This window comes from Schistocerca serialis, chromosome 2 (assembly GCF_023864345.2).
Source record: "Schistocerca serialis cubense isolate TAMUIC-IGC-003099 chromosome 2, iqSchSeri2.2, whole genome shotgun sequence".
NCBI classification, from domain to species: domain Eukaryota; kingdom Metazoa; phylum Arthropoda; class Insecta; order Orthoptera; family Acrididae; genus Schistocerca; species Schistocerca serialis.
In genome coordinates, this window is record NC_064639.1 from 90,590,972 (window position 1) to 90,610,587 (window position 19,616).

Genomic DNA, 19,616 nt, shown 5'->3' on the forward strand with positions numbered 1-19,616 from the left:
AAGCTGCTGTGGAGGCATTGTCACCCAACATCGAAGGCAGGATGCTGGGAAAGTTAAAAGTCTGCCGCAGAGCAGCTAAAAGTGGGCAGTCCAGCAAGAAGTGGACGAATGTCATTTGGGAGCCACAGCAACACAGGTGGGTCCTCGCGACGGAGTAGGTATCCATGCGTTAGCCACGGCAGAGTGCGGAGCCGGCAGAGTGCAACTGATTCCCTGCGAGAGGCCCGCATGGAAGACTTCCACACATTTATAGTCTCCTTAATGACATGCAGTTTGTTATGTGTGCTGTTATGCCATTCCGTCTCCCAAAGCTGGAAAACCCTGCGGTGTAAGACAGAATGCAGGTCAGCTTCGGAGATGCTTATCTCCAACAGCTGTTTCCATGTCGCCTGTTTGGCCAGCCTGTCGGCAAGTTTGTTGCCGGGAATTCCAACGTGTCCTGGGGACCACAAAAACACCACGAAGCGACAGGACTGTTCCAGGGCATAGATGGACTCCTGAATGGACGCTACCAGAGGGTGGCGAGGGTAGCATTGGTCGATAGGTTGTAGGCTGCTCAATGAGTCAGTACAGAGGAGAAATGACTCGCCAGGGCATGAGTGGATGTACTCAAGAGCACGAGATACGGCCGCCAGCTCTGCAGTGAAAACACTGCAGCCAACTGGCAAGAAGTGTTACTCAAAATGTCCTCCATGAACATATGCGAAGTCTACATGACCATCAGCCACTGAGGAATCGGTGTAAACCACTTCAGAGTCCCGGAACACGTCAAGAATCAAGAGGAATTGACAGCGGAGAGCAGCGAGGTTAACTGAGTCCTTAGGGCCATGCTAAAGGTCCAGGAGAAGCTGCGGCCGAGGTGTACACCATGAAGGCGTATGTGAACGTTTTTTGTTTTTGTTTTGGTTTGGTTTTAGGGCGCAAAACTGCTATGGTCATTAGCAACCGGTCTGTGACTTAGGAAACGGTAAAAAACGAAAATGGAAAGCAGCAGCAATGGGAACGAAACTCAAAAAATTGGAGAAACTAAAAGGAGAAGAAAAGCTTAAAAATCCACTACAGAAAGGGGTTGGTTGTCCCCAAAAAGAGCTTCAAATGACTGACGTCATCTCACTGGCACTAATAAACTCGAGAACGCGATCGGCCGAGCGTGTGTCATCTGTTAAAATGGAAGATAAATCAGGCGACAGCTGTAGACGGGGGCGTAACGGAGTAAAATAGGGGCACCCAGTTAAAAGGTGTCTTACCGTCCACAGCTGAGAGCAGTGGGGACAGAGTGGGGGAGGATCGCCGCTTAAAAGATGTTGATAGCTAAAAAGACAGTGCCCTATCTGGAATCTAGTTAAAATTACCTCCTCCCGACGATGCGTTCAGGAGGAAGAGGTCCAAGCACAGAGAAGAGCTTTCACGTCCCGCAATTTATTATGGGGAAGTGTCGACCTATGTGCGTGCCATAAAAGAACAACACGACGACATAAAACGCTCCGTAGATCGGCGAAGGGAATCGATCGAATAGCTGGCCGAAGAAGATAGACTGCAGCCTTGGCCGCTATATCGGCCGCCTCATTGCCACAGATACCAACGTGTCCTGGGAGCCAGAGGAACGCCACAGAGACGCCCCCCAAATGGAGCAAGCGCAGGCAGTCCTGAATCCGGCGGACCAGAGGGTGGACAGGGTAGAGAGCATGGAGGCTGAGGAGAGAGCTGAGAGGATCTGAACAGATAGCATACTGTGTCCGCTGATGGCGGCAGATGTATTGGACAGCCTGGAGAACAGCGTAAAGCTCCGCAGTATAAACCGAACACTGGTCGGGAAGCCGAAATCGAATGGGGGTGTCACCAACAATATAGGCACTCCCTACACCTAACGATTTTTTCGAGCTATCAGTGTAAATAAATGTGGCTTCCTTCATTTGTGCACATAGAGCAGCAAATGCCCGACGATAAACAAGTGAAGGGGTACCATCCTTGGGAAACTCGGTGCTGTACCCCAAGTTGTCAAGAAGGTTTTAGGAAAGCGGAAGGAAAGAGAATGGAGCAGTTGATGGAAGCAGACTCCCGGTGGTAGTAGGGAGGAAGGGCGGCTTGCATACCCTACATCCTAGGAGGCGTCAAAAAAAATGTCATGGGCCGGATTAGCAGGCATGGAAGACAGATGGCTAGCATAACGACTCAGAAGGACAGCTCGCCAATTGGACAGCGGAGGTTCAGCAGTCTCAGCATAAAGGCTTTCCACCGGGCTGGTGTAAAAAGTTCCAGACACTAAATGTAATCCACGGTGGTGGATAGAGTCGAGACGCCGAAGAATAGATGGCCGAGCAGAGGAGTAAACTATGCTTCCATAGTCCAATTTCAAGCGCACTAAGGCGCGATAGAGGCGGAGAAAGACCACTCGGTCCGCTCCCCAGGAGGTACCATTCAGGACACGGAGGGTGTTGAGGGATTGCAGACAGCGAGCCGAAAGATAGGAAACGTGGGAGGACCAGCACAGTTTTCTGCCAAACATAAGACCCAAGAATTTTGCGACGTCCGAAAACGGAAGGTTGACAGGACCTAGATGTAAGGAGGGCGGAAGAAACTCCTTACGTCGCCAAAAATTAACACAAACGGTCTTACTGGGAGAAAAGTGGAAGCCAGTTTCGATGCTCCAAGAGTGGAGGCGATCGAGACATTCTTGAAGACGTCGTTCAAGAAGGCTGGTCCGTTGAGAGATGTAGTAGATCGCAAAATCGTCCACAAAGAGGGAGCCTGAGACATCGGGAAGGACAGTCCATAATTGGATTTATGGCAATGGCAAACAGTACAACACTCAGCACGGAGCCCTGGGGTACCCCGTTTTCTTGGGAGAAAGTACGGGAGAGAGTGGTGTTCACCCGCACCCTAAATGTGTGCTCTGTCATAAATTCTTGAAGAAAAAGGGGCAGCCGACCTCGAAAGCCCCAAGAGAACAGCGTGTGAAGGATGCCTGTCCTCCAACAGGTATCGTATGCTCGCTCCAAATCAAAAAATATTGCTACCGTTTGGCATTTCCGGAGAAAATTGTTCATGATATAAGTGGAGAGAGCAACAAGATGGTCAACTACAGAACGATGCTTTCGGACACCGCATTGGGCAGGTGTTAAAAGACAGTGGGACTCCAGCCACCAAGCTAAACAGCAATTCACCATACGCTCCAAAACCTTACATACACTACTTGTGAGAGAAATGGGGCGATAGCTAGAGGGGAGATGTTTGTCCTTTCCAGGTTTCTTTACAGGAACGACGATAGCTTCCTGCCATCGTCTGGGAAAAGTACTGTCGGTCCAAATTCGATTATAAAGGCGAAGGAGGTAAAGCAGACTATGGTATGATAAATGCAGCAACATTTGGATGTGGATACCATCCGGTCCTGGGGCGGAGGAGCGAGAAGAAGAGAGGGCATGTTGGAGTTCCCGCATGGAGAAAACAGTATTGTAGCTTTCGCGATTTTGAGAGGAGAAAGCAAGAGGTCGCACTTCCACTGCACGTTTCTTCGGGAGAAATGCTGGCGGGTAAATTGAAGAGCTTGAAATCTCACCAAAGTGTTGACCCAATGAGTTAGAAATTGCGACGGGGTCCACTAATGTATCATGCGCGACAGTGAGCCCAGAGACCGGGGAGAAACTAGGCGCACCTGAGAACCGTCGAATCCGACTCCAAACTTCCGAGGAGGGAGTGAAGGTGTTAAATGAGCTAGTAAAGAATTTCCAGCTTTCCTTCTTGCTATCGCGGATGACGCGACGGCATCGCACTCGGAACTGCTTATAGCGGATACAGTTGTCCAAAGTAGGATGGTGGCGGAAAACGCGAAGAGCACATCGCCGCTCACGTATTGCGTCACGGCATGCCGCGTTCCACCAAGGAACTGGGGGGCGCCGGGGCAATGCGGAGGTGCATGGTATTGAACGTTCCGCAGCTGTAAGAATAACGTCTGTAATATGTGTGACCTCATCGTCGACGCTAGGAAAGTGACGGTCATCGAATGTCGCTAGAGACGAAAAAAGTGTCCAATCGGCTTGGGCAAACTTCCAGCGTCGCGGGCGCATATATGGCTGTTGAGGCTGCAGTCTAAGGACACATGGAAAGTGGTCACTCGAGTGTGTATCATCAAGGGCGAACCATTCGAAGCGCCGAGCTAGCGGAACAGTACCGACCAAAAGGTCCAAATGAGAGAAATTTGTCGTGGAGGCGGACAAAAATGTAGGGTCCCCAGTGTTGAGGCAAACTAGATCCGCTTGGTGGGAGATATCTAGCAATAGTGAGCAACGCGAACAAAGATGTGGAGATCCCCAAAGCGGGTGGTGGGCATTGAAGTCCCCAACCAGCAAATAGGGGGGTGGAAGCTGACCAAGAAGATGAAGGAGATCAGCTCGTGCCATTGGTGCGAATGATGGAATGTATACAGTACAAAGAGAAAAGGTAGATCCAGAAAGGGAAAGACGGACAGCGACAGCTTGGAAGGAAGTGTTTAAGGGGATTGGGTGATAATGGAGAGTATCATGGAGAAGAATCATGAGTCCTCCATGTGCTGGAGTGCCTTCAACAGAGGGGAGATCAAATCGGACGGACTGAAAATGGGGGAGAACAAAGCAGTCATGGGGACGCAGCTTTGTTTCCTGAAGACAGAAGATGACCAGCGAGTAGGATCATAAGAGGATTGACAATTCATCCCGATTGGCTCGAATGCCGCGGATATTCCAGTGGATAATGGACATAAGGTGAACAGAAAATGGAGGAATGTGACAAAGGTTGCTGTAAACTTAGCGACTGCTCAGAGCTTGCGACCGACAGCATGGAATGGCATTCAGCCGAAGGCAGAAGATCCTGATCCATAGGTTGTTCAGGAGCAGCTCCTGCCACCAGCGATCGGCCGGTTGATCGGCCGCCAGCAGTGCGCCTCGGCGACACAGAAGACGGCCGAGGGCGATTACCGCCAGGTTGTGCTGTAGATGAGACACGCCTTGGCGGTGAAGGAGAGGAACTGGGTTTCTTACTAGCCTTCTTGGAAACATGATGTTTAGATGAAGGAGGAACTGATGGTTGTGAAGTTGGGGTACCAAAAAAATCTTCACGAGTATGCTCTTTTTTCAAAGTCTTGGTGTCTGACTTTTGCGTTCGAAATTTAGCAGAACCCGATGAAGGGTGAGCCATAGAGTGGGCAGGCGAAAGTGGGGAGGTCGAATGGGCGATCTTTGCGCTGGCCGATCTGATGACCATGGCACTAAAGGTAAGGTCACAAGTCTGCGTGGCCGCCTCCTTTGTTAGCCGAGGAGAGGCAAGGACAGTGCTGTATTTTCCTGTCTGAGGCACGGTGGGCTGTCGACTGGCGAATAATTTTCGAGCAGCAAAGGTCGACACCTTTTCCTTCACTCTGATTTCCTGAATGAGCTTTTCGTCTTTAAAAATGGGGCAATCTCGAGAGGAAGTAGCGTGGTCACCCATACAGTTGATGCAATGAGGGGATGGAGGTGGACAAGCACCTTCATGGGCATCCTTGCCACACGAAACACATTTGGCCGGATTGGAACAGGACTGGCTGGTGTGATTGAACCGCTGACACCAACAGCAATGCGTAGGGTTTGGGATGTAAGGGCGAACGGAAATTATCTCATAGCCTGCTTTGATTTTTGATGGGAGTTGAACTTTGTCAAATGTCAAGAAGACAGTACGGGTTGGAATGATGTTCATGTCAACCCTTTTCATAACTCTATGAGCAGTCATTACGCCCTGGTCAGACAGGTAGTGTTGAATTTCCTCGTCGGACAATCCGTCGAGGGAGCGTGTATAAACGACCCCATGTGACGAATTTAAAGTACGGTGCGGTTCCACCCGGACAGGGAAGGTGTGTAGCAGTGAAGTACGCAGCAATTTTTGTGCCTAGAAGGCACTGACTGCTTCTAACAACAAGGTGCCATTTCGTAATCTGGAACAAGACTTTACAGGACCTGCAATTGCGTCGACACCTTTCTGAATAATGAAAGGGTTGACCGTGGAGAAGTCGTGACCTTCGTCAGACCGAGAAACAGCAAGGAAATGAGGCAATGATGAAAGGACTATCTGTGGCTGAGACTCATTGAATTTACACTTGTGAGCTGACATAGTAGAAGATGAGGAAACCATTGCAAAAGTATCCCCCATGATTACCGGCGTCTCCGATGGCGCGCTCCTTCCTTGTGGTGACCCTCCTAAGGGCACTCCCGCCTTAGGTGATTGTTGACACCTCAGGTCACACCTCCCGACAAACAGACGGAGGGACCAATCGGCACTTTCGGAAGGTAGCAGCTCGGGTAATCACCCCTCCCTGGGCCTCGCCGTTACCAGGGGGTATGTACATGTCCTACCTGTCTACCCGGAGTGGGGAATTACGCGTAACCCCGTCACCGGCTATGCATGGCAATGCGTGGGTCGGCCTTCAGACACGCACAGGGAGGAAAAAAGAGAAAGGGAAAGGAAAGAAGAGATGTCTCAAACGCCGCAGTGGAGAAAAGGGCAAAGGGAGGAGGTAAGGAAAAGAGAAGGACAAAGGAAGGACGAAGACTTGCAAGGGGAGAAAGCAAAGAATTTGTTACAATTTCGAGCGCCCGTCTCCAGACGTAGGCACAAAACGTACTCCCAGAGTGGGAGAAAGGGAAGGAAAGAGGTGGAGGTGTGGGGAGGGGGGCGAAGAGGGGGGATGGGGAAGGATGCGGAAAGGAAAAGTATGCAGCCCGGAAAGGAAGGAAGGCCACATTAGCTCGGGGTCCCATGCTCGCTACGCACGTATCCACAAAAGAGTTGTGGACCCCCTGGGGGGGCGGGGGGGCGGTTGAGCGGGGGGGGGGGGGGGGGGGGTACGTGAACGTGCGGCCAGCAGAGATGGTAAAGGAAAGGGCTGCAGTTCGGAGAGAAGGGACCGCACGCGAACCGCAATCATTAGCCCTGACCTGGGCCACCAATGCGGGAGATGGACTGCCACAGGCAGGAAAAGCAGATGGTTATTCGGATGCGCGCATGAACTATGAATGTGTGCTGCATAACTGGCGAGCAGTTGTGCACGTCTGATCTGTAGTGGAGGGACACCAGCCTCCACCAGTACCCTGGTCACCTGACTATCCTAAAAGCTCTTGACACCAATCGAACCCCACAGTGGTGCACAGGGTTGAGTAAATGCAATGCTGAAGGTGCCGCCGAACCATAAACCACACTCCCATAGTCAATTCGGGATTGGACAAGGGCTCTGTACAGCTTCAGCAGTGTGCAGCGATCTGCACCCCAATTGGTGTTGCTCAGGCAACAGAGGGCATTGAGGTGCTGCCAGCATTTCTGCTTAAGCTGACAAATCCAGTACCGAAAACCAGTCCTAAGAATTGATATGTCTCCACTACAGTGAGTGGATCATCATTAAGTTAAAGTGGGGGTTCTGGATGAACAGTACGACGACGACAGAAGTGCATGACACACGACTTTGTGGCTGAGAACTGGTAGCCGTGGGCTACAGCCCATGACTGCGCCTTGTGGATGGCTCCATGGAGGCACCACTCAACAACAACAGTACTGGAGCAGCAGTACAAAATGCAGAAGTCGTCTGCATACAGAGAAGGGGAGACAGAGGGCCCCAACTGCTGCTGCTAGACCGTTAATGGCCACTAAAAATAGAGACACACTCAATACATAGCCCTGCGGGACTCCATTCTCCTGGATATGGATGGAACTACAGGAGTCACCAACTTGGACACGGAAAGTATGGAGCGACAAGAAGTTTTGGATAAAAACTGGGAGTGGTCCCTGAGACCCCACTCACACAATGTGGCAAGGATATGGTGTCGCCAAGTCGTGTCGTATGCTTTACGTAAGTCAAAAAAGACGGCAATCAGGTGTTGCTGTCTGGAAAAGGCTGTTCGGATGGCAGACTCGATGTGCACAAGATTATCAGTGGTAGAGCGACCCTGGCGGAAGCCATCCTGACATGGAACCAGCAATCCACGTGACTCCAGGACCCAACCCAACCACTGACATACCATACGTTCCAGCAGCTTACAAAGAACGTTGGTGAGGCTGATCGGTCGATACCTATCCACATCAAGAGGGATTTTACCGGGTTTGAGCACCAGAATGACGGTGCTCTCCCACCATTGCAATGGAAAGATGCCATCACACCACATCCGGTTGAAGATGATGAGAAGATGTCACTTGTAGTCAGATGAGAGGATGTTTTATCATCTGGCTGTGGATGCGATCAGGCCCAGGAGCTGTGTCAGGGCACTCTGCAAGGAGCTCCCACTCTGTAAAGGGGGTGTTATAGGATTCACTGCAGCGTGTAGTGAATGAGAGGGGTTCCATTCCAGCCGCCGTTTGAGTGTGAGAAAGGCTTGGGGGTAATTCTCCGACACAGAGGGTCGAGCAAAGTGCCCAGGAAAGTGCTCGGCAATCGCGTTTGCGTCGGTACATAACTCGCCATTTATGGTAACACCGGGGACAGCTGTAGGGGTCTGATACCCGAAAAGACGTTTGATCTTTGCCCAGACTTGGGAAGGTGACGTGTGGTACCCAATGGTGGAGACGTATCTCTCCCAACACTCCTCCTTCCATTGTTTGATAAGGTAGTGAACACGGGCACGGAGTTATTTAAAGGCTATGAGTTGCTCCAGGGAAGGGTGCCCCTTATGCCACTGTAGAGCTTGCCGACGCTCTTTAATTGCTTCAGCGACTTCCAGCGACCACCAAGGGTCTGCCTTAAGTCTTGGGCACCCTAAAGAGAGAGGGATTGCATTTTCTGCAGCAGAAACAACTGTGCTAGTCACTTGCTCAACCATCACATCGATGTTACTGTGTGGGGGAGATTCAGCGGTGACAGCATAGGTGAAAGTTCCCCAAACCGCCTTGTTCAAAGCCCATCTCGGTAGGCGTCAAATGTGTCTGACACTGGGGCAGTGACAGGAAGATGGGGAAGTGGTCACTACCACACAGGTCATTATGTGCTCTCCAGTGGATAGATGGGCTGCAAATTGATAAATCAATGGCCGAGTAACTACCATGAGTCACACTGAGATGTGTAGCGGCCCCAGTATTTAAGAGGCAAAGGTCAAATTGTGTCAGTAAAGTTTCGACATCTCTGCCTCGGCCACTAAGCATGGTACCACCCCACAAGGGGTTATGGGCATTAAAATCTCCCAGAAGTAGGAAAGGTTTAGGGAGTTGATCAACCAGTGCAGCTAATACATTCGGGGGTACTGCACCATCTGGAGGAAGATACACATTGCAGACAGTTATTTCCTGTGTTGTCCTTATTCTGACAGCCACAGCTTCAAGAGGGGTTTTAAGGGGCACATGTTCACTACAGACTGAATCTAGGACATAAATGGAAACTCCACCTGACACTCTATTATAGTCGCTATGGTTACTGTAATATCCCTTATAGCCGCAGAGGGCAGGACTCGGCATTGCTGGGAACCAGGTTTCCTGGAGGGCAAGGCAGATACCAGGTGTAAAGCTTAACAGTTGCCGCAGCTCAGCCAGGTAGTGGAAAAAATCGCCGCAATTCCACTGGAGGATCACATCGTGTGACTGGAAAGGCATGGTACATTTAATGAGGCAGTTTACGCTTCAGAGTCACCTGCTGCCATCGATTTATTGCCTGAGCAGTCTATATCCATTGTGGCTGAGGGTCTGACGTGATCTAGGTCCTCGGCGGATGCCAAACTGTCCACCCCATCCTCAGCCGCAGAGCTTGTAGGTAGCGGTGGTGTGGGTGCTACCGCAATTTCCTTGGTCTTAGGGGTTTTCGTTTTGGATTTCTCTCGCTGCTCCTTGGGTTTCCCTGGCTGGGAGGACTTCTCTGGCTCAGTCTCCTGGACTGAGGATGAGCATGAAGCTCTACGACCAGGTGCTTTTGAGCTCTTCAGCCACTGGTGGGTGTCGTCTTTCCTGCTAGAAGAAACCTGTGAAGGGAGTGACCCAAGGGATCCCTTCCTAGCTACAGAAGCTGAAGAAGACTTATGCTTCTCCGGCTTAGAAGTGGGGATGGATGTCGCCAATGGTTGGGGGGGAGGGGGTGTTGCTCCCGAAGTAGGTGGTGCACGTCTAGTCTTCCGGCTCTGGGAGGTGACCTGCATTGGCGGAGCTGATGGTGCCAGAAAAGTTGTAGCAGCGGCGTAAGACGATGTCACACGCACAGGATGCAGGGGTTCAAATTTTCTCTTAGCCTCAGTGTAGGTCAGTCTGTCCAGGGTCTTGTACTCCACGATTTTCCTTTCTTTCTGGAGAATCCTGCTGTAAGGCAAGCAAAGCAAATGGTGCTCTCCACAGTTGACACAGATGGGAGGTGGGGCACAGGGAGTATTGGGATGTGATGGGCGTCCGCAATCTCAGCATGTGATGCTGGAAGTACAGTGAGAAGACATATGGCCAAACTTCTAGCACTTAAAGCATCGCATTGAATATAGGGCTTTACATCACACCGACAGACCACCACCTTGACCTTGTCAGACAATGTATCACCCTCAAAGGCCAAAATGATGGCACAGGTGGCAACCTGATTATCCTTCAGACCCTGTTGGACTCGCCAGACGAAATGCACACCTCACCACTCTAAATTGGCACACAGCTCATCGTCGGACTGCAAAAGAAGGTCTCTATGAAATATGATACCCTGGACCATACTTAAACTCTTATGGGGCATGATGGTTACAGAAACATCCCCCAGCTTGTCACAAGCGAGTAACTCCCATGACTGGGCAGAGGATGCTGTTTTGATCAAAATTGACCCAGACCTCATTTTGGACAAGCCCTCCACCTACCCGAATTTGTTCTCTAAATGCTCAACAAAAAACTGAGGCTTCATCATCACAAAAGATTCCCCATCAGCTCTTGAACATACAAGGTACCAGGGCGAATAAGATCTGCTGCCATCCTTAGCCTGATATTCCTCCCATGGTGTGGCCAGGGAGGGGAACGATTTTGGGGTCGTACTTCTGTGCATTGAATTGAGCTCGTGATCGCTTAGAGGCTGCTGGTGTTTCACCACCAGCAAGAGATGATGGACTATGCTTCATTGCGTGTCATCCATCCTGATGCCACCCACTCTGACCAGGGGCCCTGCCCATGGGCGCCACCCAGTCGCAGCAAGAGACACCTGGCAGAATGGCCCTTGCAGGAGTCCTGATGCCCCAGGGAGATGGGCATCTACCCCCTGGCATACGTGAGGAGTTAACGGCGCAGGCATCAGCAGAGTTATCCCTGTGTGGTCAGTGGGCTAGAACCAACAGGGTACATGGCGGGCCCCTCCACAACGGACTGGCTACCGTGCTGGATATCAGGTGCAAAGAAGTCCATGGTCACCATCGACACATAAATCGAAACTGCACAGTGCATGCGTGAAAATGCACTCAGGATGGTGTCCTCACCCAAGAGATGGAGAATGGGCAGGACAGCACGCGACGATGAGAAAGTGGGCTAAGGATCTCAATGCATTATGGACACGACGCACCTTTTAAGGCGCCCTTCCTCAACTGGCTCGCTCTTCGGGAAAACTTTGAAGAATGGATGTCAAACCCTACAGGGGACCGTCACATAAAGGCCGAAACATATGAAACTCCTTGTAGTTGCCTCGTACGAAAGGCAGGAATACCTCGGGCCTATTCTAACCCCCGGACCCGCAGAGGGATTCTGTGAGGACATCGCCCTCGAAGGCATTTTTACCACCCTGCTGGCCTAAGAACGTCATTCAAGAAATCTACTAGTGACAAACGTTTGTATACCAATGAAAAACGTTTTAAGGAAATTTTCAGTGCTTGAACTTACCACAGCAACTGTTAGGTCTTTTCTGTATCACAGAAGCTGTCTGAAGAGATAAGTGTTCTAAACATTCATCACCAGGTTTAGGAACAGTCACATCTCGAAGGATTTTAATTGAAAATATTTATTTTAAGTATGTCAAAATTATATAAATGTTAATTTCAGTGATGTTTCCACTTTTTGTATATAATTCACTACCTTACTTCAATAACAATTGATTATATCCCGCAACATCACACATGAATTGGCAACAGTCATAAGATCAATTGTGGAGTAATGTGAATTATTCCCTCATTTCAAAAATTCATATCTTTGTTCACAGTCAGACATTAACGTTGAAATTTTTAAAATATGTTGCTATCATATAGGTGTACAAACTGTGAAAAAAATCATATTTTTATATTCAGTTCCACCTGAGATAACTAACCCCAAACTTTATAAAAAATGAAAATTTTCAAATTTCAAAAATTCATAAAAAATTAAGGAAACATTTGTAAGTGTTCTTGCTCTATATGAAGCTAGTAGTGTACGATAACTAACTATGGGGAAAAAAATAGACTCTCATACATCACTCCTTGTTTGTTATTTTTGAGCCTAAAAAGTGGATTTTTGAAAATTTGGATATCAAACTTGGAGGTAATTTTGACTGGTTATTTTTGAATTTAGGGTATTTTGTGTAATAGACAATGTTGTACAGGACACTTTTTCTAAAAACAATCATGTCAATTGGAATGTTGTAACTTAACCCAGCGCAAAGATATTCAAATTTTCACTAATGTCTGCAGACTGAAAAATCGTCGCGCACCAGTAAAGATGCAAGATAAATTATTTTAAAAAACTGTTTTGAACTTCTCAAATACAGGGCAATCACACACAAAAAATTAAAATATTTAACAGACAGAAAGAGCACACATTAACAATGTTTCTTTTGTGTCTGTATTAGTTGTACTGACAGACTGATCCATAGCACACCCCGAGGTCTAGGTTAGATTGGAAGGGGACAGTTTGGTTGCAAGTTGGCAAAGCCAATGAATGCAAATATGAGATCCTAGATGTGACATACTGGTATGTCATGTAGCCCATGGTCTAGGATAGTTTTAAAGGTGACAAGATTGGTTTTGAATTAGTAACGCAGTATCGAATGCTAAGCTCAAGAAAGCAATGTAAATGCTATCAGGTGGTTTAGAATATGCTGCACATTAGAACAGAAAGAAGGCCAGCATTGATGATAACGGCATCCTTCTTTTTTTTTATTGCATTGCAGATCTAGATTTTAAATGATAGCGCAGCTATCATCAGTGCATTATAAGTAGTCATGTAGACTGAATGCAATTATAATGACACATTCTAATCCAACTCAAATATGCACACTCATTGATTAGTTGGATCAGAATCTGTTGTTATAATTATGTTTAGTCTACACGACTGGTTATAATGATGCTGTGGCAATAGCTGCCATTTCTGTTGAAATCTAGAGAGAGAGAGAGAGAGAGAGAGAGAGAGAGAGAGAGAGATGACATGACCAATGCTGACCTCCTTTCTGTCCTAGCTTACGTCAAAGTCATGGGGCACAATCATTCCCACGGAATGAAACATGCACATTAAATATTTAGGTAAGACTTTATAAAAGGCCATCAGGAAAATCCAAGTTTGTTTTCTATTTTTTGTGATCAGTTTTTACTGTTGAAAATAATAACACATTTGCTCTTATATAATTTTAGCTGATATTGCTACAAAGGACACATGACTATTCCGTAATCTGACAAACGCATCTGACTTGGTAAATCACTCGTTACTTATCTAAAAAAAAAATAAGGATGTATATGATAATGAAGAGTAGTTCAGCTCATTTGTAACAGAAGGGAAGGAAAATTGTAACATTAAAGTCAAGCAATCATGCCTCTGAAGGAAAAAAATTTACACAGTAATCCCACAGGGTCAATAGTGTGCCGCCCTCTTTCATGTTTCTATATAAATGACTTACCAACATTATTTATGTTCATTTAGCCTTAATTGCAGATTGAAGATTAATTCTAATTCAAAATAACTTGCCTAGAAAATTTTAGTGTGACGAAAATACCACAATGGAGAAAAGTTTGAATTTTGGTTGCATCAAACTGGACTAAACCTAAAAACCCAGATGTTACAACATGAAGCTAAACAAACAGAATGGAGACATCCATCAATCTGCCGTATCAGCTGTCATAACTCTGATTAGAATATCCTTTTAAGTTTTCTTGCATATAAAATACATCATATAAGTTGCAACAATTAGTAAATGATTAGAGTCATACATAAAATTTATTTTGGATGTAACCTTAAGGTAAATAAAAGACTTACAGTTGTTAAGCTTAAAGCCTGACAAAAAGATTAAACTGTAAGATCCCTATAGCCGAGGCCTACTTAACAAATAAATTTACCATGTGTTTGACACGTGCCAGGAACACGAACAAGAAAAGGAAAATTCATTACCACTGTTACTGCAAATTGGTAATTTGTTATGGCACAATCATCTGGAGAAAGTCAACAAATGTCCCAAAGCTACCACGTAATACTAAAGAAATTAATGGGAAAAATATGTATCGGCAAACACATTTATGCGGTCTTGAATTTCTCCCACAAAAGGCAGCACACACCTGAAAGTTTTTTTTTTCTTACTTGAACAGCACTACTAAGAACTGTATAATTCTCTACACACTGTTTAAAACACTATTCCCAAACACCAGGGCAGAAGAAGTCATAACTACTAGCCTGTACAACACGAAGATTGGTTGCTTGAACAAAACACTCTCTCTCCTGTAGCCGAAAACGACTATTAATCTCGTGTAGAATCCACACATGACAATTTCGCAATTTCCCACCGTCTTTGAAACTAGATTATAAATTTTCCAATATGATGAAGCACTCAAGTAGACGATATATCTTCATAACAGCTTAACGTAAATTCCGCTGTTCCAGCTTTTTACTAATGTTATTTTCTTATTATAATGTAATACACAGTTATGCCATTCCAGGCAATAACAACTAGAAATTATGCACTAATTCCGAAGAATATTAACAAATAGTCTGTGTGATCAATTCGATGCGACAATATTTTACAGGGTCTCTATTGCACACAGAAGTAGTAAAATAAATTACGAACTGTGTAAAACAAATCTGCTTCTGAGTGATCAGTTGCGTGACTTTTGAGAGAGAGAGAGAGGATGAAGCTCTTCAAGATATGCAACTAACTGCAACGAAGTACAATGTCACTTCAGCATTCTTCTGCTGAGAGTAGCCCAGACAGACGGGGCTGTCCGATACAAATCGTCGACTTCGGCCAATGACGTACGAAACATGCGACAAACGCTGTAAACAATACGGCGACTATAACCTACAGATCTATCTATCACCACAAACTTTTTTTTTGTTCCAGATTCGTTTGCTTCACCAGCTCACAACCAAACTGTCACCTTCTTACACAACAAATAATTTATTGGCATCAGTTTATCAATATGCTTACGATACGTGAATTCCAGAAGTTGTGTCAGAACTCGTTGATCATAGTCCTGGATCCCCATGTCTTTCATTATTGCCAAAATTACTTGTGCATCTTTCGGCATGTGCCTCGGCACTCCCGCCATAATCAACAAACACAAGAATTACAGAATTTCACACAATGAAATATAAACACCAACAAGCTCACACACGCTCCAATAACTATTCCATAGACTCAATTGGCAATTGGCATCGAGTCGACTGTCGAACGGACCGATATATGTCTTTGCGACGATCGAACAGTGATCTCTTTATGTGTTCTTTGCAGTGTACTCGGTGAAGCGTCTAGCTGCGGCATATGCGGAGGACTTCGGACTATCGGCGGCACCAATATACGTAGTAAGTCTACGCGTTCACAGCACTGTATATCACACTGCGGTACACTTTCTAGCAGACAAATAAAAGCAACAGTTGCTTATAAACCAATTTACACGCTCTGTCACGTGAAGCCACGCCTATTCATTCCGCAATGTACTTCAAATTGTAGAAGTCACACTGGTCGTCAACGGTACGTCACATCATGTCATGTCAGTCAAGGTTTCTGGGGAAGAAAGTTTTGAAGGTGCCGTCGTCTGCTAACATCGGACCTTAACACATTTTTGCCGCACTTACACATCTGACAGTAGTGAATATTGCGATTTTGTATCTTCTTAATCTTCACCATTTTGCTTCTTATTTGGGACAAATTTCAAATATTCCACGACGGCTTGGATATTTTTTCCATTGAGTGTTCTTCCATTAGCGAGGTTAGATATCAGAAAGCGAAAAATGATGTATGTTTGACAATACCGGAAGAGGACAGCTCCATGTTTGTCACATTACTGTGCCACCTTGATGAGCACGCTGATGTTATTTTGTCACCCCTGGCTACCAAAATGCAACATGATGAAGATACTGTTTATACAGTGCCTCGTACGAATGCTGCAACAACACTTGTTTCAGTTTATTTATGATGATCGCCAGAGATGTCTCCAAATATTGATTGATGCAACACTTGTGCTAGATTACAGTCCATGAGCACTGTGGATTATAAATTTATCTCCCCAGGTACAGCTAATTTTTATGGACTGACTCCTAACCGTGTTACAACAGTGACAATGCTATAATTCACCAAACAATAATGACCAGCCCTACCTCACTAGGGAACCATGCCATGACACGCAGCAGCAGGCAGACAAATGACTCTGAGCATACACGGACACCATCAAGGGTGACGTCACCTGCACGCACTGCGGCAGGGATCCCCAGCCAGCCATAACAAATGCATGGCCAACTAACAACGACTGACCGTTCACCAACAAGAAGACATGACTAGGCCTTTGTTGGTTTCATGACCGTTTTGGCGAGAGAGAATGAACTGTGCAACATTTCATGAATATCCGCATGGGATAAAGATCCAGCTCGTTGCACCAATTCAAGTCGCCTAATGCCTTGTCATGTGAGCCAATCTCATTACACACCATTCTCTTGGGGCAGACTCTAAATCGTGGATTACCCTTGCAACCAATATTTTCTCATTGCCACTGGGTCCGAAGTGAGTGTCATACCATGCGAACGGCCACAAACAGGAAAACCTCTGTTTCAACTCCAGACTGCGGACGATTTGTACATTGTTGTGCATGGAACTACATATCGAACCTTGGACTTAGATAATTCTCTTGGCAATTTTTCATCACTGACATTGTTCGCCCACTGCTTGAATACTGCTCAGCAGTGTGTGATTCATACCAGATAGGGTTGATAGAAGAGATAGAGAAGATCCAAAGGCAGCAGCGCGCTTCGTTACAGGATCAATTAGTAATCGCGAAAGCGTTACGGAGATGATAGATAAACTCCAGTGGAAGACTCTGCAGGAGAGACGCCCAGTAGCTCGGTACGGGCTTTTGTTGAAGTTTCGAGAACATACCTTCACCGAGGAATCAAGCAGTATATTGCTCCCTCCTACCTATATCTCGCGAAGGGACTATGAGGATAAAAATAGAGAGATTAGAGCCCACACAGAGGCATACCGACAATCCTTCTTTCCACGAACAATACGAGACTGGAATAGAAGGGAGAACCGATAGAAGTACTCAAGGTACCCTCCGCCACACACCGTCAGGTGGCTTGCGGATTATGGATGTAGATGTAGATGTAGATCAACGGTCCAGTACTGTGGCTGCCTTTCTAAGTCGTTCTCATCTCTAAACCGATTTGGTAAAGGGAAATCTCCTACACCATTGCAGTGAACATTCTGTGACAGTAATCATCAGCGCCCTACCGTGCCACACGCAAACACAACTATAGACTCCAGCTCGCAGACTGTCAATTCCTTTGACAGATACTATGAGGCTACCTATCACCAGCGCTAAAATTGCTCCAAAAGACTCGGCAATACATCATCAAACAACACGAAAAGCTTCTCCTACACGAAGAGAACCACACTATACGTCGCATAATTTGCGCGCCTGCACACGATCTCACAGCGGTGTGTTTGTACTTGGAACAGCACACTCAGGAGCAGCGTCATCATGAACGAGTCTGCGGACGTCGAGTAGCGAGCAGCAGACATCCACACACCATCGGTGCAGCCTTTAACAACTATACCAGCACCACCATGGGTCAGTCCAGGGCTTTCTTCTTCTGGTGCTCATGCACCTGTTGTGTGTGCTTACCCTTCTGCATCAGATTTACATTTGCAATTGAGACAGTGTGATATTACGAACGAAACACTTCATAAAGTAAATACCACGCTGGGCTCACCAATCTGACTCAGGGCACATATGTTAGCTTCATGTGAACTTTGTGTGGCTAAGCTGGTTACAGAGGAGCTATAGAAAGATGGTATTGTTAGACAAAATGGCACCTATAGACTGTGCAGTGACTACTGGACTCTTTAACTCCTGTGCAGTACTGGACATTTATCCTGTCCGTCATAAATATTCAAGACTTCGCACATTATTTGGCATATGGCTCGGTCTTCAGTGCGCTGGATTGTGAGAATGCGTGTTTTTAGATCTATATGAGCCCACAGGACGTTTTGAAACAGCTATCATCACCACTTTGAGGCTTTAAGAGTTCCTTTATAAGCCTTATGGACTTAAAAATGCAGTGAAGCCTTGCCAAAGATTAATAGATAATTCTCTTTTCTCATTTCTCTTCTGCTGCCGCTACTTGGATGATATTTTATTCTTCTCTGCTTCCCAAAAGTAACACGACGAGCATCTCAGATTAGTTTTTTATGTTCTACACAAACTTTATATCTTCGCTGATGACAATAAGTGTTGGATGAGACAGTCTCATGTCCATAGTCATTTGTTTTGCCATGATGGCATACAACCTACACCATAATGTACCGAACTCCTTCAGATCCTACCACAGCCACAGGCCTTAATGAACTATGCAATTTCTTGGCAAGATAAATTTTTCAAAGACACCTGCCTAATGGAGCTGCCATCCAACCACCTCTTACAGAAGCAGGCAGGTACATCACAGGCAAAAAAATATTAACTGTACCCTGCAGATGCAAAAAGGACTTGAAAAAATTAAAGACTACCTTTCTTGGACTGTAACGCTAGCACTCCCACTACCCTCTGCCCACCTGACGATCACCTCTGATGCAAGCGATTTTGCGATTACTGCTGTTCTCTAATAGTCATTAGAAGGCATGCAACAACCGCTTCTTTTCCAAAATGTTGATTGGTCCTAAGTATAAGTGGTCGGCCTATAACAGGGAGCTGTTGGCAGTGTACAAAGCAATTCAGTGCTTTAAAGACGACATGGACGAGTGCAGATCTTTGACAGTCTATATGGATCATCAACCACTAGCATATTCTATTCACAACTCAGCAAAAGATTGTTGCCCACAGTTCTTCTGCCTTTTGGATTGCATCGGGCAATTTACAACAGATTCCATCATCTTTACAGCACAGGGAATTTCATGGCTGATTTCCTTTCATGGACTAACACTCTCTCAGTAGAGACTGATGTTGACCAAGGGGCAACAGCTCAGCTATAGAACCCACAATTACACAAACACCTACACAACGACACAATGGGATTGCACATCGAATACTGTGATGTCTCACAGAGATTCAGCAACTGCCATTTGGTGGATCTACTTTCCTGCTCTCATTTATTGGACAGTATATATTTTCAATTGCTTGTTTATGTAGGTAAATAGTTACTTCCACAATAAAATAATGGACTTAGTCTTCAACTAAATAAATAAGTACTTTGTAAGGTGGGAAAGTGATCTTTACCAGTGCAGTGGGAATCTTATTCTAGCATTCCGAATTCCTTGTAATCTC

The 19,616-nt window shown here is 46.3% G+C and overlaps 1 protein-coding gene across 1 annotated transcript in view; it reads right to left on the reverse strand.

The window, feature by feature from the left end:
- LOC126456772 (transcription initiation factor TFIID subunit 9-like) overlaps positions 1-15,523 on the reverse strand; it is a 103,624-nt gene extending 88,101 nt beyond the window's left edge. Inside the window, exon 1 of the mRNA XM_050092541.1 lies at positions 15,293-15,523. Within this exon, the coding sequence (XP_049948498.1) occupies positions 15,293-15,413 (121 nt within the window). The 5' untranslated portion in view covers positions 15,414-15,523. The remainder of the gene's footprint in view (positions 1-15,292) is intronic.
- Between the last annotated feature and the right edge of the window lie 4,093 nt (positions 15,524-19,616).